Raw genomic sequence first — 16,604 nt, forward strand, 5'->3', positions numbered from 1 at the left:
TGTTTTGAACTGGATGTCTCAGAATGTGAATCCAAAGAAATACACAACAAGCAGTTTTCATGTCTCTTCCTATTATTTACATGGCCCTCATTTAAATGCAGACATAAAGAGGCACACCGTGGAAACATTTGCTAAAATGAAAATGCAAACTGTGACTATGGTTCTGTTTGATAAATAGTTTATTCTTTAAACAAGCAGCTATGAACCAATGACTCACACACATGATTTGATTAGAAAGAACACAACCATCAGTCTACCTTGTGTGGTACATCCGTGCTATATTCCTGTCAACCATGGAGCAGCCCTTGAGTGACCACAGCAGTCCGTGGACGGTTGCGGTAAACACAGCACGGGGGTTGACAATTGTCTTGATGTTTTCGTAGCGTCTCTTGAAGCTGGGTTCTTGGTACAGGTGTGCCAGGATGTTCACCCCAGACACATTCTGCCAGCTGGAGCAGCAGTTCTGCGGGGGCAGAGTTTGGGAGGTGGGCGGAGGCGTGACGGTGATGGGGAATACGTTATTCTCAAACAGGTAACACTTGTCAGCGCCATATTTTTTTTCCAGCAGAGGCAGCAGCTCCAACCAACTGGTAATAGAATGATGAAAACAATACACATAAAAAACCTTTTACACATATTCACGTTCAAAAGCAGTATATCAACTGTTAATAAATGCCTTATAACACACACAAACACGCTATTATAAAGTTTAAAGGACATATGGATAGGTTTAGAATTGGTAATAATTTACAACTCCTCCTATGAGACATCAATAACTGCTGTATTAACATGTATAATTCTCAGGTCATTATGATCACATACAAACAAAAATCTAGAAACCATTTTAAACACACCTATGAAATGTACACATTTATAAATGGGTAAAGAAAATACAAATCAAATAATTTGTTGTTTATAATTTACTTTATTTTTATTCCCACAAAAAGGTGGCCAAAAGTAATGCTTTATTTAATTTGTATAAAATGTTACAAACTACTAATAACCTTTCAGGAGTGTGTGATCTGAGATTGTACTTTATGTGAGAGTACTGTGAAAACTTGATAAGGAACTTCATTTGATTCCAGGCTTCAACCCCTAGGCTAAAGGTTAACTTATCGAAAAACGTCTTATTTCATGTAGTTTCTTAAACAATGTGCTACCTTTTGACTGACTGGGTCAGTATGAGCTCATCCATATCATGCAGGGCCACGTATCTGGATTGGTACATGTATCTGTAAACACAGTCATTAAGAGCAGGAATCTGCCCAAAGTAGTGGAGGTCACCTGGACCGTGTGAGGGCAGCCATCCTCGAGATACATTCAGAAATCTTGACAGAGACCAAGGAATCACCTCAACTAGACCTAAGAAGGAGACATCAGTGAACACATGTGAGCAGTTAATGGGTTTTAGCTCAGCACTTTTGTTACATCCGGGGATATTACCAAGGGTGAGCCTGCATAGTCGATTATTCAACGATTCAATCTAAGGAGACGGGCTCAACTGCCAATCTCACAGTCAAAGCATCGCTTGGTTTCTTCCAATAAATTATGTATTGTGACAACCCAAGGGCCTCTTCCAGAGATTGTGTGCTCTGTGTTGTTGTTGTTATGTTGTTTGTCTTTCAGTGTTCCTGGTTGGTTGGAGCTGAAAGCCAAAGGCAGCTGACCAAGCACATGGGAGATCATGGAAAAAATCATGGTTTGGGTTAAAAAGTCTTTTTTAACCCTCTGTTAAAAAAAAAAAAGGTTAAAAACCTTGAAGAAAAACTTCTCAAATTTGCTCTGGCCACTGTTTCCAGTCTATAAGACCAACCCCATTCTGTGAATTGAGGGTTTTTTTCTCCCTGTTCTATGTTGGACTTTTGATTTACTGTATACTTTATGTATCATTACCTCAGTTAACCTGGCAGTATTTTCTCGCTTTGACTTCATTCATACTTCTCCGTCAGAGGCGTTTCTAAATGAGTGTGCAAGAGATTAGTTGATAAAGATAGCCAGTCGCTATAAAATAGATGTTGCTGATAAAACATTGTAACGGACTGAGTGACATGTAATGTTAACCTGTTAACTTGGAAATGTTATTGTGTTTACAGGAAAAAGGTGTTCAAGATAAGATAAAACCGCTTGGTCTTCTTTTGTTCAGGTGTCGAGCCCTGAATATGCCTTTAAACTTTGAACAGCAGAAAGAAAAGAAACGGTCACGGGGAAAGAGACTGTGCTCAAATCGCGGAACCGGCACAGCAGAGCGCATGCAAGGCAGGCTGCTTTAGCTGCGGCAATTTGCAGTTTGGTTATTTCTGACAAGCCGAGTAAGTTGCCGTCTGTCATATTGAAGCTTGATTTCATATTTTCATGGTTATGGACCCCAGAGTGCCTGTTGTCTACGTATCAAGGCCCTCAAGCATTCCGGGACTGGAGAAGGTGCTGCTCTAATGTGGTGGTGATTAGGAGGTTATTAACAGGAGAGGACAGGATTTTGTCCTAATGCGTTGGTTTTTGGTCATACTGTGCTTGGACTGTTGCCTGCTTTACAATATGATAGGAGAGAGGCAGAACCACCTCAACATTTTGTTGATTATTCCATTGGTTGGCGAAGGAATGCTTTATATTTAAAGCACAAAACTAGTGAAACATGTGGTGGCTTTTATTGTGAAGCCAGCCACAGAAAACACAATGTTTTTTTATTTGTGGGGTTAAAGCTGACAGCGATCGTTCACCAACAATGCATCTACAAAAGAAGTCGCCATATGCAGCAAATTTATTGAACTGTTCAGTCTTCATATTTCCAGCATGACCAGCAGCAGCAGGCAGCTGTTTTTACAGTATCTAATAAACCCACAGTGTAGACACCTTAATCTAGTTTCAGGACAGGATATTTCTGATTGCATGGTCTTCAAAGCCATGTTGATAATGGGATGTCAAGACTAGAAAACAAGTTACCTCTATTGAAAAAAAAGGGAACATTTCTAGCTAATGAGGAAACAATGCAATCCTGGACCTAGAAAGCAGCATATTGAATTGTTGGAACAGCTTTTTATCCTCCTCCTGGGGAGCTAGCTAAAGGAAGAACATCAATGCAGGGAACAGGGCGTTTTGCTGCTCTGAGAGGATAGGTGTGGAAAACAGATGGCTGGATAAAATACCACTGCTGCTGCTTGTGCTGTGAGACAACATAATCACACCCCAAAAAAATTTAACTTGTAAAATATACTCCACCTTTGGATGTGTAGTAGTCCAGTATGCGCTGTGTTTCAGAGCTGCTGCTGGTCTTATAGATAGCAACTCTGTTTACCCCCAGTAACTGGAGCATTTCCAAACTCTGGACCAGCTACAACACAACACAAACATTTGGTTGGCTCACTACAGGCACTTAGGTACAAGAAAAAAGTATTGGTCTTAGTCATTATTAAAAGGCAAATAGTTGAAGCATTTATGAAATATTATCGTGGAGGCATAAAATTCATAGCCGAGTTTTTTAACCCTGTCTTATTTTGTTATTTATTTCTTATGTCTGCCCGTCTTGGTCAGAATACTTTAGTAAACAAGTCCTTTATTTCCAATTTGGGGCTTAATAAAGTAAGTAAAGTTTGAAAATAACTGTAACTACAAAGTAACCTAAAATTATACCTGCAGCACGTTGGTGAAATCGAACATGGTAGAGAGGCAGACGGTGAAGTTGAGAGGAAAGGAGTCGGTCTGCGCCTTCAGGTTCTTCACCTCCAAAAACTCTACGTGAAGTTGTGTATCTTTGTATCCACAGAAAAGAAGCACAGTTTGAAAAACGACAGGGAAAGTCATCACCAGGGAAGATACCAAATGCCTTTGGAGGTCTATAGAAATAAACTCGTAATGTATTCAATCATTTGTTGTTGATGTTTCAAAATATGTGTGAAAACTATGATTTGCTGGTGGCCACATGGATTTCTGGCCAGAGACATTTCAGTTTCGACCAAAGTGGTAGACCAACAGACCGGCATTACCATCCTTGTTGAACTGCATCCAGCAAGGTCAAAAACATGGTGTGCAGAACCCTTCATTACCTTCAGAGTTAAATGGAGCAGAGGTCACAGCGATATGAGATGGGGTCTCACAGCTTGAGGGGAGAGGACACATGATGTCCGCTGTCCCATACACGAAGTCAAAGTGATCGGTGTGGATTTGACTGACACCTTCAGAGATGTGCAGTTTCTCCTGACACCGGAGAACACAGTGGTAGGCAACTGTCTCACTCCTCAGCACCACAGCAATAAGACGAACCTGGCAAGGGAGAAGATGTACAATGTCATGGGGAAGATTTCAACTTAAAACCCACATTTTTATCCAGGCATTTTGAAATGTTCTTTTACCTATTTCATAGCTAATTTACTGTATTACACGTATATGTCAATGTAATTTCTCCCTTTTTGTGTACATTAGTCTTACAATGTTGTAGTGTTCATATTACTGCTATCTAAATAGTTGTAATGTCCATGTTGCAACCAGTGAGCATCACAGGGAGTAAAACATGAGCTGGTGCGTGGCTCTCTTCACAGACCTCCCTTTTGCCTGTGCGGTGCTCCAGATAAGCAGACACCAGCAGTGTCTTTGTCCCTGTGACTGCCATGAAAGGAACTGCATGAGTGAAAAAGACAAGACAAATGAGACAATAATTAGCTAGCTAGCTCACCCTGTGTTCCCTCTGCCTCCCTCCCCGCCACTAGGAGACTACTTCACTGGAAGGAAAGCTGGAAAGAGACAGACATTCAGTTTGCTGCCGACCGCTCTATTCCGGGCACAGCAGTCTAGTGAAAGGCGGTGAAGTGTAATGGCAATGTTATATGTTATATTCTTATCTAAGTGAACTAGTATACAAGCTGTTATTGTGCCTATATCATTGCCTGCATTGGGTGACTCAGTGGTCATGTAGCAGCTGCTCAATGGCATATACACACCCTCACCTTCTGTTAAGTACTAAAGTACATATGTGGACAGGTCATACATTAAGGGCAGGTTGGATACATCTGCATGTTGTGTGATCACGCTGACTTAGCCACCACCTGAAGCAGGAGGTCCCAATACATGTCCCGCCTTCTCCCCACCCAGTGTTCACTCTCAATATAACTTAGTGGGACTTAACTCTGGAGTGCACACTTCTAAAGACTCAATAACTGTGCCTCTTCTTGCAAGAATACATTATTTCATCGACAAGTTCTGTTTTACAATATTTGTCATTTCAGCTTAAAAAAGACTCAACAGCGGGTAAGTGTAAATTAATTTGCCACCACAATTTGGCATCATAAACAGGATTTATTGAGAGATTGTCAGAAACCAACAGCGAACGGTGACTTGATCATCCAGGTGGAAAATTCCTCCTGCCTCTACCTCCATAAGAGATATTGAGAGATGAGAAGACCGATCCCCGGCGGCTCCTGATCATCTTCAGTGGAATCCTGACGGAGCCGTTTTGGGCCCAATAACAAACATTTAAACGTGCGAGTCGCTGATTTTTTTTTTATTGATTCAGAACAAACATATTGTATTTTTAATAGTGTGCACACTGCCATTTTCATTTTAGGGCAACTTAGGGACATCCTTCAATCAGAAGATCGGCGGTTCGAACCCCGGCTTCGCTAGCAAATTGCTCCAGGAGCTGTGCCTACGGTGTATGAATGTTCTATGCATGTTAGCTACTCTTGATGGGCAGGAAGCACCTTAGCTACTGCCATCAGTGTATGAATGGGTGAATGATGTCATGTAGTGTTAAAGTGCTTTGAGTGGTTGGAAGACTAGAAAAACGCTTTACTAGTACAGGTCCATTTACTATCTTGTTTTTGGTCTTATGATGGATGTTGGCTGATTTTAGAGTATCTTTTGTTTGAACGGGGGGTGAGTCAGTAGAGCAGAGTAGAGAAGGGAGGACGGGAAAATGTTTGGTGGATATTTGACAGTGATAATCGTTAAACATTGGAGTCCTTTGACCTAAAGAGACTAAGGATAAATGTGTCTAAGAGTACGGCTTTGATTCTGATGGTACCATAAACCAACCTAGAACTCACGGTGACGACTGTGTTTAAAGAAGAACAGTGACCTCATTAAAGAAAATGGGGTCAAAGGAAAGACCATACTCCGCCTGAAGGACCCAATGTCAAGTTCATGAAGAATAAGTACGGAGAAATCAGCTGTCAACATCTAAATGAATGGGTTAATAAATGTGGTTTTCCCGAGGATCATTTTGTTTAGGACGGATAGAAAAGTACTTAGAGGGGAAAAGAAAGAAAAAAGAAAGAAAAATGAAGGTTAAACAGTTATACAGAAATAATTGAAAGTCAGAGGATGTTTGAAAATGTGGAAAGATGAAACAGAAAGGAAGTAATTGTGTAAAATGATGCCTGATGTGACACAACCACGACAGCAGCAGACAAAGTTTCTCAGAAAACCTCTTCTCTCTATTCCTTATTGAACAGGATGGATCCTGATCTCAGACGCATGCACTCCACCGTATTCACCACCAGCCAATCAACAGCCTACAGACAAAAAGCTGCTGAAAGTGTCACAGAATATTACACTAGGCGCCACGCGATATTCAAAACATAGCGGCCTACAAGAACCAAACCCAGAGGTGAGGTAACTGGGAGTGCCCTCTCAAACAGTGTTTCCTCGAAACAGGCCCCTAACTCAGCAGTAAAACTGAGCTGCATTGGCTATGAAGAGGCCCGCCTCACAGAAATCATCAGACACACCAAGCACACACGCAATGAAGAAAGTTTGCTCTACTAACCGCACCACACACACATACATATACACGCGACGAACAGCTAAATCTGCAATCACACATTTAGCGCAGCCATCAAAGACAGTTGCAGGGACACATATATAGCAGCATTGATCGGGCACCTCACCTTTCGGCTCACCTTTGTGCACGTTGAGGGTACTTGCTGGTTGATGCGACCAGCGACTTGCTTGACCGTCAGACGCTGCAAACACAGGTTAGATTATATTTCATGCGTGGAGCAGCGTCGTCGTCACGTCATTTTGCAGGGGCTTAAACCGTGAATGTTTTGAGTGTATCTCTGACCATTATTTTATGAAATAGATGAAAGCTTTTAAAACATTTTTTCAACTAAAAATGTAGTATGTGTGCTCTAGTGTTTGTAACACCACAGACTGTCAAAGTGAATGCAGGTCTCTAAACCAACCGTGTGTTTGTGTTGGCGGGTCTGACATTAATATATTAATTTAAGTGAACTAGTATACAGGCTGTTATTGTGCGGACTATCATTGCCTGCATTGGGTGAGACTCAGTGGTCATGCAGCAGCTGCTTTATGGCATATACACACCCTTACCTGTTGTTAAGTAATAAAGTATGTATGTGGACAGTCATAAAAGAAGGGCAGGACACCTTTTTAAAAATTCTGATGGGTGTAATTGTGAAAAAAGTGATGTAAATGCAATAAATGTTAATTTTTGCATAAAAAATGGAAACGTTAATGAATAACATTAAAACAAGAATGATCATGAGAGAGAGAGAAGTTTAGCAACAGGAAATAGGAAGTTAGATAATACACCGCAGCTAAGGATAACAGGAAAAGGAAAGTTTTCTTTGGGACAGATGTCAGACAAAGACATTGTACGTTTCCTAAAACATTGCGCAGCAGTCAGTTAAAGTTACCTGGAAGCTCTGTTGGCTGCACTAGGATCTGAGGCTTGCTGGTTGCTCGGTTATACTGGGTCCAGACCTGGAAGGCCCTGTTGGACCTGTTGATCCAAAGAAAGTTAATGTATTTTGGTAGGGTCATATAAACTTATCACATTTGTCTTTAAAAAAATATGTCAACTGAAGTTCAAAGAACAAGTCAAGAGGTGGGAGAGGATGGAGGCTGATTCTGAAGCTAATTGTTCTGCTACTATATTTTTTCTCTATTTTTTTTATCTCCATCTTTAGAAACAATAGAGGCTTTCCTCCAAAAAACAACATTTATACTGAAGTAACGAAGACCTCAATAATCAACCTCAGTAATTATGACTCTTGTCAACTGAGGGTAAAGGAGGTAGAACTGTGACAGTTGATTGGCTCCCACACAAATGCAGCGCAAATCTTGAGAAATAACAAAGAATGACGTTTGTAAAGACACAACATTAATGTAGTTTTATACATTTGTTTATTATAAAAGATATCAAAGACGGGACAACAGTCTATCACAGCTAAAGCTTGCAGCATTTTATGTTTAATGTCAGATGGGGAAGTAACTCACTGCTCATAGATGCAAATTTAACATTACTTTAGGTTTGATGTAGCTTGGATATAGCCCAGTTTTAGACACTATTTAAAAAATATAATTGCATATTTACAAATGCACACAAATGCTTTGGGGCGGAATTCAGCTTAGCTTAACACTAGCATTTGAGTATATATTTTGCCAGCCAAATTAAATTGTATTTATCTGCTGGCCTTTCGGAAATAACGCAACAAACAGTGTGTTGATCATAAACACCTTTGTGCATGCTCATAGCTTGGACGGCCTCTGCGTAGGCTTGCGCTACAGTGCAACGCACAAGTTTAAACAAAGATTTAGTCAGGAACACTCACACACAAACACACTTTTTAAATTAATCTGACGCCTTCTGATTATCAGGGAAACAATGGGGTTTCTCTGGACAGTGAGTTTCTTGCACCCTTTTGGGTTTTAACATGTCAGAGATGCAGGACAACAAACAAAAGCACTTAGTTGCGTTGGGGCAACCTTGTGCCAATGATAAGGCACTACTATCACTATGATATCAGAAGGTAAGAGTATCTATTAGGAAATCCGGCCAAAATGCACTCCCTTTCTCCAAGAACAATCTTGTTGGTGAAACAAATACCAGGAAAAAGGTATTTGATAACTGGTTCAGCCTTTCTGCTGCTGCTATTCTTTCCATTTATTTATTATGCACAAATGGTACACTTTCAGAAAAAGCACAAAACCTGAAAATGAATTTAGCTCAATAAGACATTCACATCTCCATCCATAAATCAAAGTGCAGAGCAGCATTCAACAGGTGGAGTGTTGAATGAAGAAAATAACTGCACTGTAAAGCTAGATATGCTATTAATCATTTGAAATGTTAAAACTGGTCAAAGATCTAATTCACAGAAATATTTCTAACATATATCATCAGACAAGTTTATTAAGCATGTGTTGTGTGTAAATCAAATGTTATTAGTGCAAAATCCTATAAAATAAGTGATAGGGTTCGTGAAAGTATGTAAGAAAACATTCAGCTCGAACACACATACAAATAGATCAATTGAAACACTTTAAGATAGTCCTTGTGAAAGTCACACTGATGTTTACTTCTCAACCTGTGCTGTCAGCAATTTTAGAGGGACACAATTAGTTATAATAAGGAGTCCATCCTCCATATGAGAAGATGCCACAGTTTGGAGTTGGTTGATGAAAACATGATTTCACCCACCTGTAGGTCCACAGCAGCAGAGTGAGGGAGAGGATGGTGATGACAGGACTGATGTACACCAACCATCTGAACTTCTTAAGTTGAGGCGGGAGCTGGCCCATCACAAACCTATTACCTCAGTTCTAATGGTTTTAGCTTAGCGACGTCTCCGTTTTCCAGGTATAGAAACCTGAACAAGCAGAAGTGAGTGAGTGATTATTTTCTTATCTCTCAGATATTGAGACTGACTGAATAGAGAAAGAAGTAGGCAACAAACAAAGAAAGCCACGTAAAAAGATCAAAGGTATAAGATTCTTAAGGCCTGGACTGCAATATTAATCTCATCACACAATAGTAAAGCAATAGAGAATAGAGACAGTTGTAATTGTCTTGCCTTATTCCTATTTCCAATATTTTGAAAGTCTGATTATAGCAGATACCGATTTTTGCAGATTCTAATTGTCTTTCTATAATACATAATGCATTTCAGGTGAAACATCAATTGATTGATTTAATGAACAAGTCCTGTGCTCCAGTTTTTTTATGGGTGAAATTCTAATGTTAGTATTGTTTTAGTTAATACATTAGCACTGATACTGACCGGTAACTGGGAGCAACGAGACTACATGCTTACCATAGCCAGCTACCCACAGCCTATCATCTTAGCCTATGCCAGTGGTCAGCAACTTTTCCTGTCCAAAAAGCCATTTTGTCTTTCAACAGCAACTCTTTTGTTGTTTGCTAATTTCTCGCCACATATCAAGCATACAGGTCAGCCAGCACCGTTGGCAGTGAAAGCAAATGAATACGTCCACGCAGAATTAAACTCTGTATCTTTCTCCGTGACTTTTATTTATTTTTTATTTATCCGTTGACAGTTTACCGAGGGTGGGGCTCTGTGACTCTTGATTAGAGCCACCTGCAGGGGAAGGTGCTAGGATGTGACACACTTTTAGTTTAAATATTAAAAAATATATATTTTCCGTCACACAGTATCACATACAACACCAAGATAAGAGGGTGTTCCCTTTGGAAGATTGTTCACCATGCAAAAAAATAAAATAAAAATATATATATAGTGTCATTTTTTTCTAAAGAGCCGCATGCGTTTCCGAAGCCGCGGTTGCCGACCCGTGGCCGGCCTAAGCTTGGTAACTTTAGAGGAAGTTGGACATAGAGGAAGCAACTGGCGTCACCCGGACCACCTCAACAGAACAAACGAGCAACACAACACCATAACCAAAAGAGAAAATGATTTGCCTACCAAATACAACTATATGACTGTTCCAAGAATGCCTCATATGAATGTAATGTGATTGGCCACCTCGATAAAGTTGTGAAAGAAAGAGTATCATTCCGTAAAACTTCACGAGGCAGTTAGGTCCACCAAACACGAAGGGACTGTCAACCACCAGACTGGTGTTCGACATTGTGTGTCTCAAAGCGTTGTTTAAGTGATGCCTTTGAGACGCCTTTGTTATTTAAAGCCCAACTATGATGTTTGTAACACATTACAAAGGGTTTGTTGCCTACAACTACATTTATTTTTCTTGTGTAATGTCGTCCAACAAAAAAGACGTGCGACAGGCCCTGCGTTTTTGATGATTTACATGTTTCGTTACCTCCTGATTTACACATTAAGCAGGGTCTCCTCCATCAACAAACATATAACTACATAGTTACATGCTACCCGTATACTTTGAAATATCCCAGGGAGCATCTTTCCATTGAAAAGACTCACACTAATTAATACTTTAAATAGTTGTATTGAGAGATGTCCATCTGACATATGGTAGACCATCTGAAACCGGCTCCTGGGTGCATGGCTTTGACATTTGACATTTAAAGAAGTAAAGGCAGATTGTGGTTCTATTTAAACAGCATTGTTCATGTTGTATTCATATTGTTGCTTAATAAATACAAATGGATTGTTGCGTGTCAGGTCTTCCTTGTCCTGTCAGTAGAAGCTGTTGATGTGTTACTATGACATAATGCATATTTAATTGTTACATATTTTACTGTGAGCATTTTGATGGTTCAGAAGACGTTTAAAATACGTTTTTCACTTTCAAATAGTCGTTGAAAAAAAACTTTCACTTTTGAACCAATGTTAAACCTCTTTTCAACAGTTACATATACGTCTTTTATAAGTCTTTTCAATAGAAAAATGCTTGCGGTTAATGTGATAACAAGCACAGTTTACAGAGTATAGGTGCAACCCTCAAAAGGGATATTTAACTTGCGTTTGTTGCAGCAGAACAAAAACATCTAATCAAAAGTCTTGCTGACAGTCACACCCAAGCATATTAAAAGCAAACACAGATAAGGCCATACTTAAAACAAACCAACAACAAAAATAAAAAACAAAAAATAAACCAACAACAGTATGAGGGATATTACCTGGATTGATTGCACCAATAACATCATTTATGAAAATTAATAACGAATATGGCTTTTTGTCAAATTAACTCTTTATGTAATAAATATTGTAATACCGTTACTGTTTTCTTGATATACATATGCGTCATACGTTGTGAAAAATGTGTGTAACAGTTATACTTCAAAAACACACCGTATACACTATTTTATTTAAAATATTGCTGTAGTAACTGCTAGTTGCCATCCTCAATGTGTTGGTAACCAATTGTGTTATCTCTTTCCCAACAAAAGGTTATTATCATCATTATACTGTAGTAGCAAATTACTCTATTTCAAATGTTACTAAATTCTAACGCGTATAATTCATGCTGCACGCTTACCTTTCTCATGCAGGTGTTCACGTTCAAATATGATGTCTGTAGGCTTCCATTTTGGCTGGTAAAGGAGGAATTATCTCCTCGAAGTTTAGTTGAGACATCAAACACAGATAGAGCACTCTTTGGCTGGTTAGCGGTGCAACCTACGGAGCCGCTTCATCACCAGTCTGTTACACACACACTGATGCACTCATACAGGCAGCGGAAGAGAAAGTAGGAGGGGGATGATAAAAAACTGTAAATGTGAAATGTTCAAGTTTGTATATTTTCCAGATACTCCTCGCCGTCTCTACCCCCGTTCTCACGCGGCACGTTGCCTCCTATGCTTGAGGTGGGGCCAGTGTGTGTGTGTGTGTGTGTGTGTGTGTGTGTGTGTGTGTGTGTGTGTGTGTGTGTGTGTGTGTGTGCGCGCGCGCGCGCTTTGTCACAGGAATTGTGTAAAACGTCAAGGAACGTTTAGGAAATAGGTCGACGGTTGTTTCCGTATGAATTTGTTTAGTAGGCGACTTTCATCTTAAGAAGCATTTACTTATTAACTTACTTTGAGACTTGTAATATTTGACTGTTGTGCACGTATTGTAGAAGCGTCAACATTTTACAATCTTATTTCTGTTTTTAGGTTTGTTTTAGTTTTTTAACATCTGCCTCTCGGGACTACAGATGGAAAATAGCTTCTTGGCTAACTCTGGCACATCTAACAGAAATGTTTTTGTTAATGTGCACTGTCCCCTTATTATCACAATAAGGGGACATTTATCACAAACAATCTTTGCTGCCATTCACTTTACCAGCGAGATTAATTATGTTTGTTATTTAAAACTCTCTACAATATGCAATACATAGACATTACACAAAGAGCACGACAAAACAGTGAGAGACAAGCCAGCAAAACATCCTATAGTCAGGGTATGGAAGGTGTGTGTGTGTGTGTGTGTGTGTGTGTGTGTGTGTGTGTGTGTGTGTGTGTGTGTGTGTGTGTGTGTGCGCGCGCTTTGTCACAGGAATTGTGTAAAACGTCTAGGAACGTTTAGGAAATAGGTCGATGGTTGTTTCCGTATGTATTTGTTTAGTATTTTGAATATCCTTGTTTATATTAGAAAACTAAAAAGTGATTCAAGCGCTTCTCTTATCACTCGCCACAAGCTGTACACTTTGCAAGAAGATAAAAGAGTCAACGCCTGCCTCAGAGGCTTCCACGTATCAGGCTATAGCTGAACTTCAGCCCCATTTATCAAAGGTGACTTTCATCTTAAGAAGCATTTACTTATTAACTTACTTTGAGACTTGTAATATTTGACAGATAGCCAACCAATGTGCATAAAATCAAGTAATTCTGAAAAAATAAGGAAACCAACTCCTTATACAAATAAATTACCTTTAAGAGATGAACAACTATCCTGTTTCCTCCCTGTCCTGAAAGAAGTATCCCTTGGGCCACCAGATAAACTTTAACATGTTAGAACCTTCAGCTGGCACACAAACCCCAATGAAACATGGCCTCAGTGTCTGTCAGATGTCATCATGGACAGCTCCTACCGCATCACTGAAAGGTTATTTATATCTAAAAAGAACTTGATTTTATTCACAAGGGTAATTTTGACAGATTATGGCCAACCAGTCAGAAAGTAAGTTGATATGATATGAACTTTATTCGTCAGCTGGTGCTGAAATTTGTCTTGTGACCCAGCAGCCGTTGCATATTTAAACAGAAAACATGAATTACACACATTGACATTGCAAAATGTCAACCCTAGTGCTATTGGAGGACATAACAATACTCATTTACTGTTGTGACATTTACATTTTATTTTTAGATGGAAAATTAACATCAACGAAGTTACCATATTTGGTTCCAAAATTTTGGTTAAAAAAATAAATACAAGAAGTGTATATATGTAAAAAAAAATACAAGAAATACACATACAAGGTGAAAGGAACATGTATTTAATAATATTATAACATCACTTTTAGAAGATTAAAACATGTGCTGGTACTGGAACAGTCAACATGCACACCTCACAGGGCCCGCTGCCACCACATCTTGCGGCAGGTCTTTTGCAGTCACACAAGGGTTTACGGCCACCTGTCTCCTCAGACATCTGGTGGCAGCCATTGATAGTTTCCTCTTTCTGCCACGCCCAGGTAGTGTAGCAGTGATACTTTAACTTTGAACTTGTGAACTATGCTTCTACCGATATCTCGAACATTCAGTGCCTTTCTAATCTTTTTGTATGCTTTTCTTTGTTTGTCCAAGTCAATGATCTCTTCTCTTAACGTGTTGGACAATTCTTTTGACTTACCCATGTACCTGACGTGTTCTATCTCAAGCACACCTGATGCAACTAATGATTAGTTGCATCAGGTGTGCTTGAGATAACACCTGATTTGCAATTGTGTGCTCTTATGAGGGATTCTATTAAGGGGGTTTAATAGAAGAGACTGCAGTAGTCATTCAAAGTGGTATTTTGTGTTGAATTTGGAGAAACCACTTCTAACATTAGTTGTGTTGAAAGTTTGTGGATTTTGTAATAGGGGTTGAATGATTTTGAGTCCAACTGTAAATAAGGAAAAGTGATATATAGTATAGAGGCATAGGGGAAAAACTTTTGTCAGGAATACATTATTGGACTTTAATCGGGTGAAACATTGTGCATTCAGGGATCTTCAGAAGACTTCAGTGGACTGACACTTTTGTTTCACAAGGTGCTGTTAATTTTTACAAAACAATTTTACAAATTTGTCTGTTGTCCGCTGTCTGGACTTTGCCGGTCGGCCACCATACCTGCATGTCTTTTGTTGTTTTTTAGCTGTGTTTGACTGTTGTGCACGTATTGTAGAAGCGTCAACATTTTATAATCTTATTTCTGTTTTTAGGTTTGTTTTAGTTTTTTAACATCTGCCTCTCGGGACTACAGATGGAAAATAGCCTCTTGGCTAACTCTGGCACATTTAACAGAAATGTTTTTGTTAATGTGCACTGTCCCCTTATTATCACAATAAGGGGACATTTATCACAAACAATCTTTGCTGCCATTCACTTTACCAGCGATTAATTATGTTTGTTATTTAAAACTCTCTACAATATGCAATACATAGACATTACACAAAGAGCACGACAAAACAGTGAGAGACAACAGGTCGATGGTTGTTTCCGTATGTATTTGTTTAGTATTTTGAATATCCTTGTTTATATTAGAAAACTAAAAAGTGATTCAAGCGCTTCTCTTATCACTCGCCACAAGCTGTACACTTCGCAAGAAGATAAAAGAGTCAACGCCTGCCTCAGAGGCTTCCACGTATCAGGCTATAGCTGAACTTCAGCCCCATTTGTCAAAGGCGACTTTCATCTTAAGAAGCATTTACTTATTAACTTACTTTGAGACTTGTAATATTTGACAGATAGCCAACCAATGTGCATAAAATCAAGTAATTCTGAAAAAATAAGGAAACCAACTCCTTATACAAATAAATTACCTTTAAGAGATGAACAACTATCCTGTTTCCTCCCTGTCCTGAAAGAAGTATCCCTTGGGCCACCAGATAAACTTTAACATGTTAGAACCTTCAGCTGGCACACAAACCCCAATGAAACATGGCCTCAGTGTCTGTTAGATGTCATCATGGACAGCTCCTACCGCATCACTGAAAGGTTATTTATATCTAAAAAGAACTTGATTTTATTCACAAGGGTAATTTTGACAGATTATGGCCAACCAGTCAGAAAGTAAGTTGATATGATATGAACTTTATTCGTCAGCTGGTGCTGAAATTTGTCTTGTGACCCAGCAGCCGTTGCATGTTTAAACAGAAAACATGAATTACACACATTGACATTGCAAAATGTCAACCCTAGTGCTATTGGAGGACATAACAATACTCATTTACTGTTGTGACAATTACATTTTATTTTTAGATGGAAAATTAACATCAACGAAGTTACCATATTTGGTTCCAAAATTTTGGTTAAAAAAAAAAATACAAGAAGTGTATATATGTAAAAAAAATACAAGAAATACACATACAAGGTGAAAGGAACATGTATTTAATAATATTATAACATCACTTTTAGAAGATTAAAACATGTGCTGGTACTGGAACAGTCAACATGCACACCTCACAGGGCCCGCTGCCACCACATCTTGCGGCAGGTCTTTTGCAGTCACACAAGGGTTTACGGCCACCTGTCTCCTCAGACATCTGTGTGTGTGTGTGTGTGAGCCTTTTTGAGATGAAAGAAAAAACAAAGTACATTGATGAGGGCAGATTTATATGCATGTACGTGGGTATCAATTGGTTTTCAGGCCATAAAAATAATTTCAATGTTAATATTAATAGCAGGAATTTTAAACCAACTTGAATAATAACTCTGCACATATACACACGTGGATGTGGCAGATCTGAATAGAAGCTTGGGTTGAATGTATGCATGTACG

The 16,604-nt window shown here is 39.2% G+C and overlaps 1 protein-coding gene across 1 annotated transcript; it reads right to left on the bottom strand.

The window, feature by feature from the left end:
* Positions 1-235: 235 nt before the first annotated feature.
* LOC306742147 (uncharacterized protein) lies at positions 236-9,537 on the bottom strand (the record flags this gene model as incomplete). The annotated part of the gene is made up of 9 exons (XM_079224489.1): positions 236-587; positions 1,161-1,362; positions 3,217-3,328; positions 3,628-3,830; positions 4,041-4,257; positions 4,535-4,611; positions 6,891-6,953; positions 7,650-7,735; positions 9,437-9,537. 9 exons carry the CDS (start codon positions 9,535-9,537, stop codon positions 254-256), a joined length of 1,395 nt encoding a protein of 464 aa, XP_079080615.1. The 3' UTR covers positions 236-253.
* Positions 9,538-16,604: the final 7,067 nt, after the last annotated feature.

This window comes from Taurulus bubalis (genome assembly GCF_910589615.1).
Source record: "Taurulus bubalis genome assembly, chromosome: 10".
Classification (NCBI taxonomy): domain Eukaryota; kingdom Metazoa; phylum Chordata; class Actinopteri; order Perciformes; family Cottidae; genus Taurulus; species Taurulus bubalis.